General features: G+C 43.7%; 1 protein-coding gene across 1 annotated transcript; it reads left to right on the forward strand.

Moving 5' to 3' along the window:
* The first annotated feature begins 596 nt into the window (after positions 1-596).
* BAG3 (BAG cochaperone 3) lies at positions 597-17,893 on the forward strand. Its single transcript, XM_071749538.1, has 4 exons — positions 597-983; positions 12,201-12,554; positions 14,604-14,984; positions 16,559-17,893. Exons 1-4 carry the CDS (start codon positions 813-815, stop codon positions 17,333-17,335), a joined length of 1,683 nt encoding a protein of 560 aa, XP_071605639.1. The 5' UTR covers positions 597-812; the 3' UTR covers positions 17,336-17,893.
* Positions 17,894-20,760: the final 2,867 nt, after the last annotated feature.

Genomic DNA, 20,760 nt, shown 5'->3' on the forward strand with positions numbered 1-20,760 from the left:
ATGACACTGATACAGCACCATGCAGGAAGAGAATTTTAAAGCTTATAGACCCATCTTTGCCTTTAGACACGTTTCAAAGTGCATTTGCTAAGAGCAGAGAAAGTTTTGAATCCGAAGCACGATGCCAGCCCACACCCTTATTCGGGAAGCAACATTATTTTTGGCATTTGCCAACTCCAAACTCGAATTATCAGCACTGGGGCGAGAAGCCCTGGGCTGCCCCTCACTCCACGGGGCAGCGAGGAGCTGATGCGCGATCGTGTCCCCGCCAAAGGTCACGCTGAGAGTTTCGGAGGGCTGCGGGGTTCTCCAGGGACACGGCTTGCCCGACACAAAACCTCAGAGCTGCAGCACCGACCGGCCAGAGCAGTCAAGCAGCTCTGACTTGTGCGTGCATCTACTTCCCTACCCGCGGCCCCGCAGAGCAAAAGCAACCGGGACCGCCCGGCCCGCTCCGTGGGACGGGGCTCTCGGGCAAGACCCAGCTCTGCGGGAGACCTGTGCGGTAACCCCAGTGTCAGACGAGCCTCACTGGAGACAACCAGAAGTTTCCACCGGCCACCACCACCTACTCCTCCTCTTCATCGTCCCGCCCTCGTCCCTCCTCCGCCGCCGTTTCCAGACACTTCCAGCCCAGCGCCTCCGCCCCCCCCGCCCCGCGGCGGATAAAGCCGCCGGTCCGGCGCCCGCGCCTTACTCTAGGCACACGGACCGGCACGTCCGGCGTCCTGACACCGCGACCAACCCCCGGTACCGACAGACATCCCCCCCCCCCCCTTTCCCTACCCCTCCCGTAACCCCCCGGGCCCTCCATGAGCGCCGCCGCGCAGCACCCGCCACCGCCGCAGATGGAGGGCAGTGCCGAGCCCCTGCCACCCGGCTGGGAGATCAAGATCGACCCGCAGACGGGCTGGCCCTTCTTCGTGGATCACAACAACCGCACCACCACCTGGAGCGACCCGCGGCTGCGGGAAGCACCGCAGGTACGGCGGGAGGCAGCCCGCAGCCCTCCCGAGCCCGTCCCGTCCCCGGGGGGGCGGCCCGCGGTGGGGTGAGGGGTTTGGAGGGAGGGGGGACGGGGAGAGGGGATCCGGGTGGTGCCCCCCCTCCATCGCATGGCAATGCAGTGAGGGCAGGAGCTGCCTTCTGTCTCTGACGCACTGCAGTCCCTTTTTTGTGCATTAAATCATTTGATACCTCGGCCTGTAATGTTTATTTAAAGTTGGTTAAGTCCACCCGGCCTGCCAGGGCAGACGTGAACCTTGACTTATTTTTCAGCTGTGAGCAGCCCAAACGATGAAGAAAAAAAAAAAAAAAAGAAACCCAACAGCCTTGGACTTTAAGTTGTCAAGTTTTTTCTTCTTTTTTTTCTTCTTTTTTTTTTTTCTTTTCTTTTTTTTCCTGGTTACAAACTACCTCAGTAGCTGTCTGGTGTGGTTCTTAAGCATGCTCAGGGAAAAGCCGTATCTTAGTCCAAATATGTCCATGGAAGGAGAGGCTCGGAGGGGAGAGCGGCTGTGAATCCGTCGGGGCCCTTAGGAATGGCCCTTTTCGGGGCAAATTCTCTGGGTTTTGGGGGACGCAACCTCGTGACCCAGGCTGGGATTTTCCCAGTGTAGGTAGAAAGTACTGGAAACTTGAGCCGAAGCAGAAGTCGCTTGGTGGAAACACGATTCCGAGGGGGTTTTCGTGCCACTTCTCCACGCGTAGTATCGCTGCAGCCCGGGCCCGCCGGCTCCTCCTGCCCCTCCGCCGGAACCGGGGCTTGGCTTGGCCCCCTCCCCCCGGGGCCCTGGATGGGGGAGAACCGGGGGGGAGGGTAGGGGGGTAGGGGGTGGAAGGGAGCCGGGGCACCCCAGTTATATCTAATTCTGTGCTAAACATGAGAAAATAGGCAGCGGTGGGAGAAACCCGTCGTCTTCGAAATGTCGCTTCGACGTGAGGCGACTTTGTTCCTCCAGTAGCCTTACGTAGAACCGGAGGATCAAAGCAGTCAGTAAGTGGGATTATTTTAAGAACTTCCATGTTTCTTAAAATAGCCACTGCCACTTGGTGAGTGCAGACCGTGACTGGAAGGTCGGTGTGACAGCAGCCGGGTGTTGAAAAGAAAGGGACGTACATTTCTAGCAGATTTTTACTCGCTTTTCAGCGTTTGAAGGGCTGTGACATTTGATCTCTTGAGTAAACGACGTAATTCGAGTAATCATACAAAGAGGTCTTGAGCAAAAACGTCGTTTGATAGCGTGGAATGAGAGGAAAAAGTGCTTTGACTCCTTTTGGGTGGCACCATCTTCCAGATTTAACAGGGCACCTGTTAACACTCGCTGTTATGGCAATAAAAGTAACAAATAGTGTGTGTTTTACAACCAGAAAACGTACTTGAGAAGAAAAGCGCCCTGTTTACTCAAAGGCTTTTGTTATGGAAATACCACTTGATACCGAGGCATTTAACAGCGAAGTGACATTCGGTAATTGTGTGCTAACAGGGTTCTGAAGTGCTCTAATGGATCAGGCTCTGCTCGAGTGGGTGCCTGAAACAACAGAAATTTTCACCTCTGTCAGATGTGAAATCTGTGGGAATGAAAAGTGCTTTTTCTTCTGCCAACTTGCAGGGGTTGTTATGAGTAGAAGAAACTGCATCTGCTTTTGAAAGGCTTCTGTGTGATACACTTTTTTCCAAACAGGAAAAATCTTTCACTGCTGCTCCCTGTAAAGAGGAATGTGTGGATATTTTGTGAGAAACGCTTCCGGAGTATGGAAAACTGGGAATTTCTGGGAGTTCCTGTCTAATGTTCACATTAAAACCCCTCCAGTTTATAGAAGTTACGAGGAGATAGAAGTTGCATGTAACTGATCTCCTCCTGCCATTTGGCAAAGCCCTGAGTTAAGAATATCTGCTGAAGGAATTAATGGGCAGCTTCTGAAATTGTTTGTCTCTTAAGTACCAGTGCTTTTCACAAGGACAGGTACTATTTAGCAAATGAATCAGAGGAATCAGGGCCAAGGAAAGTATTTCTCTTCCGAAATAATACTCCTGTAGCTAAACAATGCCAAAGAAAACACATCACCCACTGACATTAAATTTCAAATCCAGCAGTGACTTTTGAAGACATGAGACATTTTTTCTTAACCAAAGCAGGTTGGGAGGACAAAATCACAGATGTTGGCAGAAAGAGAGGCTAGGTATGAGCAACTCCTGATTTCCCTCATATTCTATCTAGGTCAAAAGAGATTTGGGGGGTTTGGAAGAGATCTGAGAATTGCAGAGGTGGACTGGCTTTTGGCATCTTTTCAAGGATGATTATACAAAGATGAAACTTGAAGGGACTTTATTGCTGCCTTGCTTTTATTGAAATGAGCTGGTGATACTGGTCTTTAACTCTTACACTACACCTAGCAATATTTTCTCTGCTTTGGATATTTCTTCTCTTTCTGAAGAGACCTAGGCAAGAAAATGAGGGATGACATGGTTAGTGGGCAGTGAACAGAGCACAAGTCTAAAGCTAACTGAGCTTTTCTAGCTAAGTAATTTAGCTGGTACGGTGGTAACAATGAAGTCCTATTTCTACCAAATTGTTGAGCTTGGTCTTCTCACTCTAGGCTTAACATCAGTGTCACCATGCTAGCTCTAGTAAACTGTACCAGACACATAATCAGGTAAAGTGAGAAATGGCAATTCTAAACCCATGGTAGAGCCATTCTGAATCAACAGAACCAGACAATGGTTTTGCATTTAACAAATTTTAGATGTGCTCATCAATTCAGGTTGCTTTCTGTTGTTTTTCTGTTTCAGTCTGGCCTTTTTTTGTAACCCACATGAAGGATGGGTGTCCTTCCTTGGGGTGTTCCACTGTTACTTGTATGAAATCCTTGCAGTACAAGGCTGGACTAGGGACACCTTCCTGAGCAAGAGCCAGACAATCACTTACTGTTCTTCAGTGAGAAATAAGCCACGACTTTTCAAATGTTTTTATCAACAAAACCTCTTGATAGACTAGTGATTTTCTTCAAAGTGTCTAATTAGTGAATAGAAGACATTCAAATGATAAAGTGTAATCAATACTGTGAAGCAAGTGTATGCATAATTTGACTTAAAAAGTGCAATGTCACTCTTGTATATTTTCTTTGGTGGATTTATTGATTTCCTATGCTTACCCATTGTTGGTATTTTCTGTGTTAATTTACAGGATCCCAGCTCAGCATACTTCCTGCAAGATGTCCTCAGAATGTTAAATTGTTTACTTGGTGTTCCCCAAAATGTTGGTAAAAATAGATTACATTTAAAGAAGAAAACAGGAAAAAAAAGGCCTGTAGAAGTGTTTTTTATGCCCCCTCTGTATGTCATTTCCACAGGCAGTAAACCCAATGGGAAATACTGCAACTAAAAATAGGCCAAAGGAATTGACTGTGCAGAGATTCACTGAACTAATAATGCAATGATCGATAGCTCACTAATGCCTTAGGTTTGAGTGAAAAGCTGTGCCAGCCAGCCACAAAGTCTGGGAGCAGGCATAAAAGTGATTTATTGGTTGCAACAACGACTGTGCAGGACTAAACAAAGGAAGAAAAAGCCATCTTATCCCTTACTGATGGTATTTGGGGGACAGCTACACCTATGTTCCCATCCTCACCCTTCATGACTGTTGCATCTCTTTTCTCTCTGCTTCCCCAAGTAAGTCTTAAGTCACTTGATTCCCATCTCTTTAGCAATGGACTTATTTTTGACCACTGACTTCTCATGTCTGAGTTGACTGAAACCTCCTTGGGAGACCAAATTAGAAAATTCAGTACAGCTTCTCTGAAACCCTGCATCTTTCAGTGCTCCATATCAGTGGAAGGGAATGCAAGACTTGGTGAAAATTTTGGTCTCTTTTACCTGCAGTAAATGCTGAGACATGCTGATGTGCATTCTGCTCCTGTGAGGTTAATAAATCAGTTACTGGCTTAAAAAGGTCCTGTATATTAAAGGCATAATTTGTAAGAATTTATTAGTAGGGGATTTTTGGAGTCCAGATTCCCCAAAGCTGCTTTGTGTAGTTATTTAAAGCCCCCTCTCCTTGATAGTACATGGTAATCAAAGTTCCAATCCAAAGAACCAATTAATCTGAAAACAAGAGGTGGATCAAATTGGAAATAATTGAGAGGAACATGGAGAAATGACACTGGGAATAACGTGGCAGTGTCTGGGCAATCATGGAAGAGGAAAAGCAGAGGTCTTGTGTGTTCTGTGCAACTCCTGACACAGCATTCCTCTTAATCTAAAGGAGAGAGGAAGAATACTTGGGCAGGTGGCAGCATTCTTACATAGGATCTGTGTTTTTAACACTCAGAAGATAGAAATGGGCAGGATTTTCCCATAGCCACATAGCAAAACCAGAATTGTTCCCACTTGAACCATGATAGGACAGGTAACGATCTGATCTGCTTTGGGGAATCACTTTTCTAGGGAAGCTGTTTCTACTTTTTGATGTGGCAGCTACACCCTCTCTTCATGCGAAGTAAAATACAGATATAAACCAGAAGAAATGGCATGTTCACACAAATTACATTACTTAATTGCAGACAAAAAAGGCTGTATCTTCAGATGTGTTGCAGAAGCTGTTGGTTTGATTTTATTTCTCTTACTTGGCTTAATACAGGAAAATGAGACACAGGGTGGTGAAATGACTTGTCTAACATTGCCCAGTAGGTCAGGTGGCACAAAAGCACATTTTTTATGGCTGATGGCAAAGCCTTTTAACTGATAAATAAAGTGCAGTGTAGCCAGTATTTTTAGTGTTAGAAAGTGGTGCTTGAAGGAAGTGGTCAGAAAAATGCTGTGTGCAGAATAAAATTTAGATGGTAGACCCTGACTGTAATCTGTGAGTTTCACAGCTGACTCTTAGATTCTTAGCTACTTACTTTGCTTTCTAATGGGACATTTTTTTTTTTGTTAATTCTTGAGGGTGGTACTTTACCTCCATGTTTCAGATTTCTGGTTAGAAGCTACGGACAGGAAAGCAACAGGCTGTCCACCTGCTGCTTAGGTAAGCAGGCAGTGCACAGAAATAGCTGAATAAAGTGTGTCCCTCTCATCACCCTTGGCAAGGGTATTTCTATTAGCTCTCTAAAGGGCTTTTCTTTAACCCCCATTCATTAAAGCTCTGCTAGGAGTGTGCTGCTCTTCTTGGCATTCATTGCTTCCTTCTCTGAACATGTTCAGTTTGGCCCATTGGATGATTCCTGTGCATGGGCCAACTTCCACTTGTTGGGCATGAAGTGCAAGTGTCATCATGTCTGCACCTCATCTTAAACCTAAGAAAGAGTCACCTTGGTGATGAGAAAAGAAGATTAGGAAAACCAGATTAGTCTGGTAGATTGGTTCACATTTCCTCCAGGAATGTTCTCTGTTCTGGAAAGCTCAGAGTTTTTCCTTCAGTTTTTAATAGCATTTTTTATTTCTAATGACATCATTGGGCTTCATCAATTAGAGCCTGCGTTAATGTAACACTTGTATAATGTAACATGATAATTACAAGAGAGAACGAAAGGCTACTTGCCTACACCCATGTCTGTTAGGAAATCAAACTCAGCATCCAACAAGTAAAACATCAAAAGCAGCTTGATGTATAAATGGGTTACAGGATGGGACTAACACAACGTTCTACTGAGACAGCTCATGCAACCAAGCTTATTCATGGTTTCCTTCAGTCATCAGCTAATGATACCTTGCTCAAATGGCTATGTGCTCAGTGCATATATTTAAGCATCAAATAGTGAGTAAAAGAATGAGAATGTAAAAATCTTTGGTGGCTGGAGCAGGGCAGGAGGGTGCTGGTGGGTCGGTGCTGAGAGCAAATCACTCTCCACCTTCCCACTTGGCTAGTTCTCTGTGAAGTATTGATGACAAAGACTTTATGGTAATGTTATACCATTAATACATGCTGAAGCACAAAGCACTGCTGAGCAACTTTTTGGTACTTCAATGAAGTTACAAGGAATATTTGGATATGCTGGTTTCTGTCAGTAGCAAAACAAGTATAGCAGTTTTGTTGTGTCTGGTTAGTGTAATAGAGGATGGGAAAAAAAAAAAGTTTGGCCGCAAGTAAAATACAAGCAGGTGTGGAATCTAATGGTGAAAATTTTGCCTTTCCATGACATAAAATGGTATTTATATATTTTTTGTTCCTTAGTAAATAGTATTGGGACATCATTCTTAGATTTGAATAGTAGGTACTGCTGTGTTTTCTTGGTTATTTGTGACAATTTCTGACAAAAACCAGATTTGAGTATACGTGCAAAGAAAACCTAGTTGTTCTATTGCAGTCACTTATTTTAGCTACGTTGCTGTATTCTATTGTAGTAAGAATAAAATCATATTACTTCCTTCTTCCTAAATATGTAGGATCCAGGCTTAAAATCATGGGAAGTGTGCTCTGAAGTCAGATTTTATCAGACAGTGCCCTTCTCTTAGTCATTGGAACAATAAGGATACTTTTATTTGCAATGTTACCTTTACAGCAGCAGTTTAAAAGAACCATACTGAATTCAGAAGACTTTTGTTAGCAGGCAGAAAGAGATATTTCATCTCTTGGTAATGTTTCCAAAATTTCTGTGTTCCTTTGTTAGTATTTACAAAGCAAGGACAATTTAAATATTTGCACTGCTGCTCTTCAAGCGCTCCAGAGGTGCTGTGTGTGTATAATACATCCCTACTTTAGAGAGCTGAATTTACTGTACCACAAACAATACCCACACAGGTCAAGAAAAATGCAAGAGTGTGATGGCAGCAGAACTGGCTTTTCACTTCTTTTTCTTTAAAACCACTTTAGTAGAGGAGGAGTGAAAAATACATTATACAAGCAGTCTCAAAAGGAAGATTCCAGTTGTGATGCAACTATTCAAGTAACGTGTGTGTGCATACAGAGTATTTTGGCAAATTTCATTCTGCTGGTAGAGCCATCTGGATGACTTCAGTGGCAGTTGCTCACGTCAGCAGTGACTGAATTGGGAGGGTTCTGTGTTTCAGTCTGGAATAACACTTGAGCAGTCACTGGGGCACATTAGGAGTGATGCCACCATCATCCACCCTGGATACAGCTGTACTGGGAGTTTTATTGCAAGGTTATGTTACTCTCTTGCTGTTCCTTTTTTTTCATTCCAATGGCACAGCATCAGGACTCAACTTAAAGTCTGAGCAAGTTTGAGGATTTTAGCATCACTCCTGACCGTGCCCTTCCCATGGGAAGCCAAGAGTAGGATGTGGGGGTATGAAGTGTTTTTTTCCAGTTGCACAACTTATGCTGGCTGCACCTTTATTTATCATGGTGATGGCCTCACAACAGAGACATGTGCCCTGGTCCAGAGAGGTGGGAGCACTGTCATTTCTCCTGAGCAGAATTCCCAGCATGGTTTGGCTGTCCCATTTGCAGCTTGCTCAGAACCCAGCGATGCTTTTTTTGCCTCATTTGACCTGTAATGATGACTCCTTTACTCTTACTCAGCACCTCCTGGAATGGTGGAGCAGGTCTGAGTTTCTCCTGGTGTTTCAGGATACTTGAAATGTAGGCTAAGGCTGCTGTCAGAATTTCTGAGCTGCTCCGGGGAGTTTTTGAAATATTTGTGCTCCCTCCCTTCTGGCAGTTCTGTCTCTTAAATATAAAATAAGTCTATGATCACAGCTGGGATTCCTGCAGTGCTGATTGGCAGTCCTACTGCTTATGGGAAAATTCATCTGTATTCTGTTAAAGGAACTTCTTGTTTCCATGCATGAGGGGAAGAGAAATTGATTTCAGTTTTCTAATGCAGAATTCTGAGGTAGGTTCCTGTTTTTTATACTTAAACTGAGAAGGATGACAGACTAAGGTTTCTCATTTATTTATTGCTCATGTCTCTTTGGGCAGATTTCTGTTAAATGTGAGCTCTGGGCTTTTTCAGGTAACATGTTTGTTACTGTAATGAATAAAAATTGTGTTTGATAGAGGGTAAATGAAAACCAAAAATGGCCATTTTTGGTTTCCCGTCCTGTAAAACTGTTCAGAAAGAATCCAAGGATTTCTTCTCTGCAGTGTTTTCCAAAACTCAGTTCCATTGCTTCCCCTTCCTGCAGTGTCTCAAGGCACACCTGAGCTTCTCCTGAAATCTTCCAGAACCTGTTTATCCAGGCTGGAAGCACAGGATCCTTTGCAGAAAGCAAAACTGCTTTGGCTGAAAGCCTGCCCATGGGGGTACCAGGATTTCTGTGCACTGCTTTTGCTGGATTTTCACTAAAAACAATCTTCAGCCACTTGGCTGTCACCTGCCTCGTGGTGTCATGTCTTAGCATGTGGATGTTCATGGATGTATGAAGTGGTGGGCTGGAAGGGAAGAGAAAAGAAGAAATGCTGAGGATGTGGTTATATAACCTGGCTAACATAAGAAACCATTTATAAAGTTAAATATTAATGAAGTGTTGAAGAGAACAATCTGTATCAGGAAGAGCAGTTGTGATGAGAGCACCTTTCCTAAATCTGATCTCTCTGCCTCAAGAAATACCGTGGAAAAAAAAAAACAGATGATGCATTTGTTCCTTTACTGGGGCCTGCTCCAGTTAAGAGGTAAACACACACAAAAAAAAGTCCTCTGTGGTTAGCAGACCTGGTGTCAGGAAAAAACCTTGAGCAAGGGACAGCTTGATATCCCAATGATCTGCAGGAGCAGCACAGGTTTTCTGAATCTGTAAGAATAAATGACAAACTGCAGTTTATGCTGTGGCTCTTAAAGAAGGGTCAGTATTTCCAGTAAAAAAGAAAAGAAAAAAAAAAAAGGTACTAAACTTGCTGTAAACTTGCCAAAAGCTTTACTGCAGGTATAAACTAATTATTTTAAAAAGTAGTCCATTCTGTTTTTGGTTTTTTTACATTGTTTGAAAAAATACTCCAATCTGGTTTTAGTTTTTCAGTTGTGGCTTTTTGCGTTGTTTTTTTTTTTCCTGCTTCTTTTGTAGTTCTTACCACGCTTAAGTTACAGAGGCAGATTTCTCAGGTTGCCAAGGTGGTTCAAAACAAAGGCAGCCTCAAGGGTCTGAAAATGAAGATAAGGTTGGAGAAACCTATGATCATACTCCTAGGAGGGGTTTCATGGAGGATGGGGGGAGTTGGATGCTGTCTGTCTTGGAGCTTTGGCCAAGATTTATCATTGTGGATTAGTCCAGAAGATTGAAGGGTTTATCCCCAAATGGAGCAGCTCAAAACATGGCAGACCCTTAAAATGCCCAGAGAGGAGCTGGCAACTAATCCCTTAGGGCAGATTTCTTGTGTGGAGCAGAGCAAGTGTGGCCAAAAGCCTTCTCACATCAGGACATCTGTAGGTGCTGCTGGCCCACCCAGCTCCTAAACCCTTCCCAGCATCGACCCTTCTCCCGGGGAGTCTTGACAGTGCAGGAAGTGAGCTGTGCCTGTGGGTGGGCTGGCTGGCTGGGAACTCTTGAGTTACACTCACAGCCCCACCGCCTGCTCCCTCCGTCAGGAAGAGTGGGCAGAGCAGCTGGGGCAGGCGGGGCGCAGAATGCACAGAGTCAGCACGGAGCAGAGAGGTGTTTCTTCCTTCTTCCCACTGTTTAATCATCGTTTTCCCTCCCTGCTCAGCTCTGTGAACCCTGGGAGACATTTGGCTCTGACATGGCCTCAGGTTGTTGCTGGCTGAGCGCACCCCAGATTTATTTGCCAGCCAACGCAGTTTGGTGGTTGAGGTGCATGTCCCTCCAGATCCGCGGGAGGGAGAGGGGGAGGTGGCAGCTGGAAGTGCTGGGAGTTAGGGGTTGTGTTGGTAAAAAGTGAAGCGGGAAATAGTTGTTGAGGCTGGAGGTCCTGGAGCCCCCAGCCAGCCTGGATTCTGCAGAGGAATGTGGATTCCCAGTAGGGTGAATCGCAGATGAGTCATCTGTCGGTAGTGGCTCTCCCTGCAGACCTTGGCATGAGATCATCCCTGTTCTGCAACTGGAAAAGCCAACTTCCAATTACTTGGAAGTTCTGTGCGAACTTTCTAGGCCTGGCTCTCCTCTCTGCCTCTTTCAGAAGTTTTCCTTTGTGGATTTGGGGTTGTTTTGAGTAAAAGGAAATCCAACATCAGAGCATGGACTTTGAACTTGTTCCTTTCAGTTACCTTTATTTTATTAGTTTCATTAAACTGTAGACTTTAGTCTTGGCAGCATCATTGCTTATAGGAATTGTTTTTTTAAGGGGACACTACTACAGGAAGAACACTCAGAATCTGGTTGGTAAAATAGTTAATTCTTAATTAATTACTCTGTTAATGCGTACAGAAGCGACATGAAATAGTTTTGCAGCTTAAACACCCCTTTAAAAATAGGGTGTCCAACACTTGCGCCATATGTCCCCTTATTAAATTCTCCCCTTACTGAATAATGACATTACCCTCTGAATGACAGAGGTGCTTGTTATATGATCTGACTTAGAGATACATCTGGAACTTGGCCCTTGCAGGACCTCAAAATAGAATGACTGATGCAGGAAGAACTTACGAGAGGACTTGTGAGGGCTCTCAGTACAAACCACTTCCACCCTTGCCAGAGCTTTGACATTGTCTAGTGAGCATACTCTGGTGACACAAGGTTATATTTTATCTTGCTTTTTAGCATTTTCCTCTTCATTTTGTCTTTCCCTCTCCTTTCCTTCAGTATTTACTGCAGTGGATCCTCCTGTAGCTGAAAGGGAGCATTAGTGACTTATTATAGAGCCAGTGGGAAAACACCACCAGCAAACGTGCTTCTGGTGGGGTTAGGCTTCCTTGAAAGTTCCTTGTCAGATGTTATCTGTATCACTGAGTGGGTTCTCAGAGGTGCAAAGGAAATGTCTCTGGTCCCACAGGCACTCGTTTGGAAAAGCTCTGTCTGAAGGGGAGAGGGTAGGCTGGTGACCAAGGCAAAAAATGCTAAGTTAGAAATGCTGTTGTAATTAGGCATTTTAAAAGCTAATTTAGTATTTATGAGAACTAGGGTGAAAGATACAAATTTTTTTTAGTTTACTCTCTTCTCTTGCCTGCAGATCTGGAGTGCAGTACCAGCACCTGCTGGTAGCTGCCCTGAAAGACCCAAGAGGGTCTCAGCTTCTCACACGCAGCTGATACCGCTTTGGGGACAGACCTTTAGGGCAGCTTTTTCTCACAAGGTGTATTGACCCAATCTACACCAGCAAGTGCTATGTGATGTTTTTAACTTCTAGGAAAGCCAGTCGTCAGCAAATGGTCCATCTCGGGATAGCCCCAAGCCACCAGCGAGAGAAGGAAGCATGGGATACCCAAAGCTCCGGGCTGGCTATATTCCTATTCCCGTCATCCATGAGGGCATCGACGGCCGGCAGCAGCACCCCTGCTTCTCTGCTCCACAGCCTGGGGTGCAGAGATACAAGACAGAAGCTGTCCCTACCACGGTGCAGGTGCAGCCCCCTCTCAGGGGGGCCTATGCCAGCCCCGAGTCCTCTCCAAGGGGACCCACAGAGGCTTCTCAGACAGATAAACAGTGCGGACAGACAACAGCAGCTGCAGCAGCCCAAGCGCCGGCGGCACACGGACCCGAGGTAACTCTCTTCAGTTCTGCTGGGGTGTCTTTGCATTGGGCTTCCTGGTGTTCATGCCCTGAATTCCAGGCGGGTAGCTTATCCTTCAGAAAGCCAAACTTGCCCTGGGATGACATTTTCCCAATACTTGCAGAGTATTAAAATGCAGGAGCGCGCGGTCGCGGCGGCGTAAATACGTGAGGCTTTTCCAGCTTTGCCCACTTGCGTTCTGAAATTCCCACTTGCAGGGGAATAGCTTCTGCAAAAAAGGTCCAGTTCTTCCTCAAGCAGAGGGTGCAGGCAGGGCTCTTGTGCTCTGCACCGTGAGTCAGAAGCGGAAGAGAATGAAGTGGGGTAAAAAAAAATTGCCAGGCAATTAACAATCCCTGGCCATTTTAGAAGTTGTACTACTGAGATCTTGCTTTCTGCTTTAATACTTCATTTGTACTAAGTAGTATACATATATACTAAGAAGTATATATGTATTTTTACATATGTTCCCTTTAAAAGGGAATTGTGAAGTACTTTTGTCGTTCAGTGGCATGTTAAAGTGCTCTCAAATTATGAACATCTTAAAAAGACACTTTTCTTGCTTTACCTTTTAGAAGGTAGGATTTTTGGTTTGTTCTTTCTAGAGAATAAGCAGAATTGGTGATCTTGTAATATGTGGAAATCCCAGCCTCATTTTTATTCAAAGTAAGATGAGCTGGAAATTCCACCTTAATCAAAGTGAAAATATCATCAGGTCTGTAATTCAGCAGCTGTGGCTTTTTCTCTAAAACCTACTTGGAGTCTGAGCAGCATAATTTAAATTCTGCAAGCATATTTCTCATCTGACTTGACTACCAATGCCTTGTCCATGCAGAAGCAGCACAAGAGGCTCAGCTTCTCCTTCTCCCATCACTGTACAGTGTAATTTGTGCACACAGAGTGGCTTCAGGAATGTATTTTCTGTGCCTCTTACTGAGGTCCTCTGAGATAACTGCTGAGGACCACAGAATTTGTTGTTGGAAATGCAGGCAGTGTGGGTGCCAGCTGACCAGAGGCTGTGATTGTGCCTTTAAACCTCATGCTGACAAGGCCACCAGTAGTGGCAGTGATGGGTACCATAATTCAAAACAGAATTTATTTGATGATTTATTTATTCATTTAAAGCTTGCTGCTTCATGGGCAGCTGAGCTGAGCAGTTCACCAGCATCAAAAGAGAGGTCTTGTTCCCCTTCTCTTTCTTTGCTTGCCCTTTTCTTGCCTCTGGCTGTGTTGTCCTGCTCCAGCCTGACCTGGGCTTTCACTGAGCTGTGTAACAAACCCAGCAGGAAAGAGTTTTCTTCTCTCTTACTTTAATGAGTGAAGCTGGTCAGAGAATAGCCCGACAGCTGCTGGAGTGGGTGCAAAGTAAGTGAGATGATGGATTGGCATAGCAGGAGGTAGGGGGGGGGGAGCTGTGAGCAAATGAGCTGCCTTTCCCCAAACTGCAGCCTCACAACCCAGAACATGGTGGGAACAGGATTCTGCTGTGAGCCCACTGCTCATTCTTGAGCAGTGCCAAGAGGCCGAGGTGCTGGAAGCTCTTGTGGGGAAGTGGGGACATCAGCCATATGAGCATTGCCATAACCTGCTAGCAGGTTACATGCTCTAAAAAAAACCCCAAACAAATAAAATCTGTTAGTGTGAACAGGATCAGAAGAGTAAATGTTGTGTGGCTCTGTAAGGAGTTTGTTTTTGTCTCCAGCATATAATTTGTTTGCTTAACTTGAGTTTGCCTCAAATTTAACAGGTTTAGACAGGAACAGCCATGCAAAAGTAGCAAACATTCTTACTGAGCATCCACTCCCTGCTCATTTGAGGGCTGGGAATGCTGTAGCTCAGGTTTCTACTTGTTATGCTGATGTTCTCTCACAACTTCTGTGGTTTGTCTAGTGAAGCCTTTGGCCAAAAAAACAAGGAAGTGGATCCTTTGCGTGCCGGAAACACGATTTCCATGACTGCACCTTTTCTGTTTGGAAATGAAAAGTACTGTGAGCACAAAACCAGTTTAAATGTAATAATGGATTTTGTTTCCCATAGCAGCCTCAATCTCCTGGAGGTTCTGATTCTGCAGCGGGTTCCCCTCACTCCTCTGGCAGACCCAACGCGGGAAGCCACCAGCTTCCTCGGGGCTATATCCCAATCCCTGTGATCCATGAGAACATCCAACGGCAGCCAACCCAAGTCTACCACCAGGCTCAGAAGACACATTACCCTGCCCAGCAGAGCGAGTACCAAGCCCATCAACCTGTTTTCCACAAAATTCAACCCGATGAGAGGGAGCCCAAGGCGGCGCGGGCACAGTCTCCCTTCCGAGTGTCTCCCAGAGGCTCCTCCAGCCGTGAAAGTTCCCCGGCCAGAGTCACCACCCAGATACAGTCCCCAGCTCCCATCAGAGTGCAGACAGTTGTAGACAGACCCCAGGTATGTACAATGTGGAAGGGGATTACTTGTAAGGTGTTTTTTTTCAGCGTAGCCCGAGCTGGAAGATGGGCTCGTGCTAAGAGGGTAGGGAAAAGTCTGTATCAGGGCTGTGGTGGAGTCTTTGGGTCACTGAAATGTGATCTCACAATTTGGATTTTCCTCTTGTCACCGTATAATTGGGTGTAATTGCACTGATGTGGTGTTAGGTTGGTGTCATCTGTGTAAATACACCTCAGGGATGTCTCAGAACCATTTTGGATAGCATCGGAGGCACAGAGTAATTTTTGGTAATGAAGAAAAACAATCAGCAGAATCTAGGCTCAGCTTTTTATTTTAGAATCATAGAATAGAATCATAGAATCAGCTGGGCTGGCAGGGATCTCTTGAGATTATCAAGTCCAACCCTTTTCCTGCATGAAGTATGCTCATGCTTGTAGAAGGTGTTGCTCATAGAACATTTTTTCCACATTGAAATTCTTGCTAAAATTACAGCTAAAGACCACTGGGAATTTGACAGCTGTGAGTGTCTGGAAGGGGTATGTCTTGGTTTCCTTTCTGCAGAGATTTCACATTGAAAATGATACGAGAATGACCTAAGAATTAGATCAATATTTTTGAAAAAACAGGTGCTAAGACAAAACAATAAGGGTACCAGATTTCTTCTAGGTTATAATGCTAATTTATTTTCATGGGTCAGAATTTGAGGTCCCTAATTAAATTTTACGTTTCCTGGGTAAAGCAATAATAGATTATCAATGAAAGCTATTACTTCTTTGTCTTAAACATACATGTAGATATTTTAGTTCAGCCATCTAAATCTATGAGAGCTGCATCTAAGTACCTTTCCAAAACCACTGTATCTTTGCACAATTAAGTGATGGGGTATAGCAGGGGAAGAAAAATACAGATCTCATAAATTCCAATTTTCTGCCAAGATTTCAAAACTAATCTCCACTTAAAGAGATTTCTGAGTTGGTGACTCTTAGATCTGTAGTAATCCAGGGATTGTCCCTAATTTCTGCAGTGTAATAAGATTGACATAGTAACCTCTGTACATCAATAAAGATAAAATCAGTGAAAACAAGCACTATAAAAAAAGGAATGTCCTGAAAACAGGATCCAGGATGAGAAGAGCCCCAAATGTGATTAAAACTAGTGAGATAGTAAGGTTTCCAAGAAACACCAGCTCTCAGTGACACAGAGGAGGAAATCTTGGCCATGCAGCAGCCAGGTACAACAGATCCTGCTGACTGGAGTTGGGTCTAAGGTCCTGTGTTACAGAACTGCTTGTAGGGCTGATTCTAGTGAGCATGGGCTGCAGTTGGTGATTTGAAGTTTAATGCCTTTGAGAGTTCCTATAGGCCTGTAATCTGCAATAGCTTGAAAGCAACTGAACTCTTCAGCACAGTGCTTTTTTTATTGTAAAACAGTAAAATGCAGCAAAGCACAGGAAAAATTCATCACCTGGCATGTGAAAAAAGTAGAGAAAATAGAATGTTAGGTTGCTTGTTCTGTAAAAGGAAATAAAGAGGATTGTTCACTGTATCTCAAGACAAACTTGCCTTGCTTACCAGGTTTCTCAGCAACAAGTCCCACCTCAAGAGCCACCAAGACCACCCCCACCACCACCTGAAATCAAACCTGAGAACAAGGCGGTCCCACCACCAGAAAATGAGGTGCCATCATCATACATCCCAATTCAGGTCACCCATGAAGAACCAAATCATAAACTACCACCTCAGAAGCCTCCAACCATGGCAGAGAAAGCTGATAAAAAGGCTCCCTGCCCAGCTAAGATTATTCCCCCACAGGAAAAGCCTCCTTCTGAAGAAGCAGCAATACCAAAGACAGTGGAACCGGGAGAACCTCCCAAGCATCCTGGTGTTTTGAAAGTGGAAGCAATTCTTGAGAAAGTACAAATGCTGGAGCAGGCAGTCAACTCCTTTGAAGGCAAGAAAACTGACAAAAAATACTTGATGATTGAAGAGTATTTGACCAAAGAGTTGCTAGCCCTAGACTCAGTCGACCCTGAGGGTCGTGCGGATGTGCGCCAGGCCAGGAGAGATGGGGTAAGGAAGGTCCAGAACATTTTGGAAAGACTTGAGCAGAAAGCAGAAGATGTCTCAGAACCAGTTCAAGTTGATGGACTTCAGCCAAATTTGCCAGAGCCTAAGCCACCGCAGGAAATCATGGAGATTGAACCTGTGGTAGTCAAGAGCAAGGGAGATACCACTAATAAAGATGTTAAAGAGGAAAGCAAAATGGAACGACATCAGCCTGAGACTAAGGAAGAAGTGTTTACCAATCTCACTACCACGACAAACACATCTAATAATCCAACTGAACCATAGCCCCATGCTGAAATTAAAATCTCTCAGACTTTATAACTTAAAGTGTGTTTAAATGAATTTTAAGTTGCATGCATTTCCAGAGCTCTTTTCAAATGGTTTTTAATCAACGTAGCAGCTTGGGACACAGTAAACACTTTGTGGGGGAAGGAGGGAGTTAGAAAGGAAGTAATGCATTTATCCTTTATTGTTACACTATGTAAAAGACATGTTTCAAAAATAAACCCTGTACATTTAATCACTTTAAATCAACTGAATGAAAAAAAAAAAAAAAGAAAAAGAAACCAATCAACTACTTCAGGGTTAATATTGATGCGTGTTGTTTAGGGTGTATTCTTCTGCAGGTGATTTTTGTAAAATCAGGGCCTGCATTGCCAGAATACCAGTCCTTCTGTAAGTGTAGCCACTCTTAACAGTAATGTTTTTATTTTTAATGTTCACAGTTGGGCACTTTAAGTAATGATGGCTAGAAAGTGTGTAAGAAACTGTAGGGATATTTATATGTGTGCAGGACTTTGATGCTATATTTTAAGAGGGAAATAAAATAATACAGAAGCCTAATTTAGTCTTGTGATTTTGTAAGATGGAAATGTAAGAATAGTAATTGGTTTCACTCTTCTAAACAGAGATTTTTCTTTTTAGTACACTATTACACTTGAAGTCTAACAGTTGCCTTTCTCCATTCACTTGTCCTTTCTAATGTCATTGCTGTGTGACATATGTGGATGGAGGAAAGAAATTGGTTTGGCATTTCTTTTTTCTATTACTTCTTTTTTTTTCCTCCCTCTGCCCTCCCTTGGAGTCACCATTTAATAGAAATGTTTGTAACATTAAGAAATCTGTATCTACTGCTGTTTTTCTGCTAAGTCATCAGCCTTTTGCTCAGTAACTACCTAAAAAATTCCAGCCAACACCACTTTGTATTTATAGAGCCACTTCAGCTGAGTCCATGTACAATGAAAGCAGCAGAGCTAGGCCAGAGAACAAGTGCAAGGGAGGGAGAGAATCCTAATGGAGCTCCAAAAGTTACCTTTGTAACTTTGTAAAACAAATTTTTTAGGTTGGAAATCAGCTTTAAACTCACCTGAAAACTTTGTTTTAAGAGGTAGGTTGAGAGTGGTTGTCTAGAGCTGTTGATATTATAAAAGAACACCATAGCATGTAAATAGTAATGCAGCAAATGTTCTGAAATAACATTCAGACAGTGAACTCTCTGCTTAGTTGCAGGGGGAAGGTTGATGCTTTCTTTAGTTTTATTTTGCTAATCAACACCATCTTCTAAGAAAACATCATGTTTGGTAACCAGTGGGCTACTCCAGCTTTTGGAGCAGTGCTGTATGCATTCTAGCAGAAGAGGTGTGAAAGTTCAGCTGCCTGCATAATTCTTTTATGAACTCACCTCAGTGATGCATTCCTCCTGCAGGGTTACTTCTCAGTTGAGGACAACATCTCTGACATCATATAACAAAAATACCCTGAGCAAAATCAGCTGTGTGTTCTTACAGTTAGGCTATAAGCAAGGGCTGTGGGAGGCCTGAGGCTGTCTCTGGTATCTCTTAGCAGCCCACTCAAGTAATTCAGATCAAAAAGACACCATTAGCTGAGATGGCAGTGTGGAAATTCAGATTATAGTCATAAAAACATGGTATTTACAGGAAGTTACAATGGATGCTATCCTTACAAAACATGTCATCCTCTGCTAATGAAGCCTGATTCATGTTTTTCTGTTCAGTGTTGTTTAGAGCAGGTGGAGCCAAATATAATTACAACTGGGGATTTTTTGTGTGTGCTTTTTTTTTTTTTTTTTTTTTTTTTTTTTTTTTTTTAAAAGAAGCAAAGCTAGAGGTAGGTTTATTTACATTCTGTGAAGTGGTACTTTTCAAAGTTGGTAATCAAAGTCAGTGCTATTACTGCAGAATTTGGTATCACTCAGAATGAAGGAAGGTTTCATAATCTGGCCTAATAAGGGAAAGCACATTTGGCTGCCCTGGAGCTGCCTCTCTGGAAGACTCTTGCTCTGAGTCATAGTCTCTCTTTGTTTCCTCTGTTGCTCAAGAGTAAATTACACCCAGTCCAGCATTTATGTCTTGACACATCAGCATAGCCACAAATTCTGCATAAGGGCTGGGAGGAGGGAGTAACCAAGGAGGAAGCAGGTGAAGATCCCCACCCATTCCCTGTAAGCTTCTGACCTGCTCTTTGCAGTGCTGTGGGCAGCTGGCAGAGGAAAAAGATTGTTCATTAACTTGGATTTCTGCAGTACAGTACTAGCTGGCCTGGGTGTGGAAACTTGGCTTTGAGATGCAGGTAGAAAGTACTAAGGGTGTTAAAATGGTAGTGATAAGAATTGCATTACATGGCATCGCTTTTCAGATACAGCCAGGTACACCCAACATGTGCAAGGTGATCAAATAGACACACTACGTTGGCAGTAGCCATTTAAAAAAGAAAATGTCCCAAAGGTTTTAATTAAAAAAAAAAAAAAAGCTCCCTGTTACTTATTTTGACTCAATGTCAAGCCTTTATTCAAGAAGCTAGTAACCCCGAAGTCAGTGAAGGACACTGAATCCATTTAAAAGTAGCAAGAGAGGTAATAAAAGCCTGTGCACAGAATCACAGTAAAAGCTTAGGCTATATTCTGATTGCACTATCTTTTCCAGCTAGTGATACTATAAATGCCAGGAGTGGCCTGTTCTCTATATTTAAACTATCACAGCAGCAAGGCATTGTGTTTCCTATAAATATAGCATTTTGACTATTTACACACAGCCAAATCATCCCATACCCTGAGGAAGGGCAGGAGAGAGTTACCCTGACCCCAAGGGCATGTGGAGACAAAACCAGGGCACTCTCTGGTGTCAGATTCCTGTTTCTCCAGGGGGAGGTACAAGCCCTTTATCAGGGTTGTGCTTTACTTCCAACTTCACATCACTTGCAGACCCTTTGGGGAAGGGCAGGAGTAAAAAACTCCACTTAGAAGGGAGGAGATCAACACAGCAGAGGCAGGTGATGGCCTGGAAACCTAGGAAAGCCCCTCAGGGTCAGTATCCTCAGTGGAGACATCACCTGGTACTTCATACTTGTCAAAATGATAGTGGAAATAATAAAAAAAAGCTTCTCATGGCTGGCATATAGCTGCTAGAGGGCAATGGTTAATCAAGGTATGCTTATGAGAAGGTTTTAATTTGCTTGATTTTTAATCTTCTTCCTTAGTTGTGTATGTATTGATCTTTCAAAATATGCAAATAATGAATAAAAGACACTACTACATCATGAACTAAAAGATGTACACCAAGAGGATAAAATGGGCTGACTAAAGGAGTAGTTATGGGCAGTGACTTGTGCTTTTGGCCCTAGTAATGAAATGCAGGTGTCTTAAACTAAAATCTAAAAATTTAAAGCTTTATCTGTAAACCTTTAGTACTGGA

This window comes from Heliangelus exortis, chromosome 7, assembly GCF_036169615.1.
Source record: "Heliangelus exortis chromosome 7, bHelExo1.hap1, whole genome shotgun sequence".
NCBI lineage: Eukaryota > Metazoa > Chordata > Aves > Apodiformes > Trochilidae > Heliangelus > Heliangelus exortis.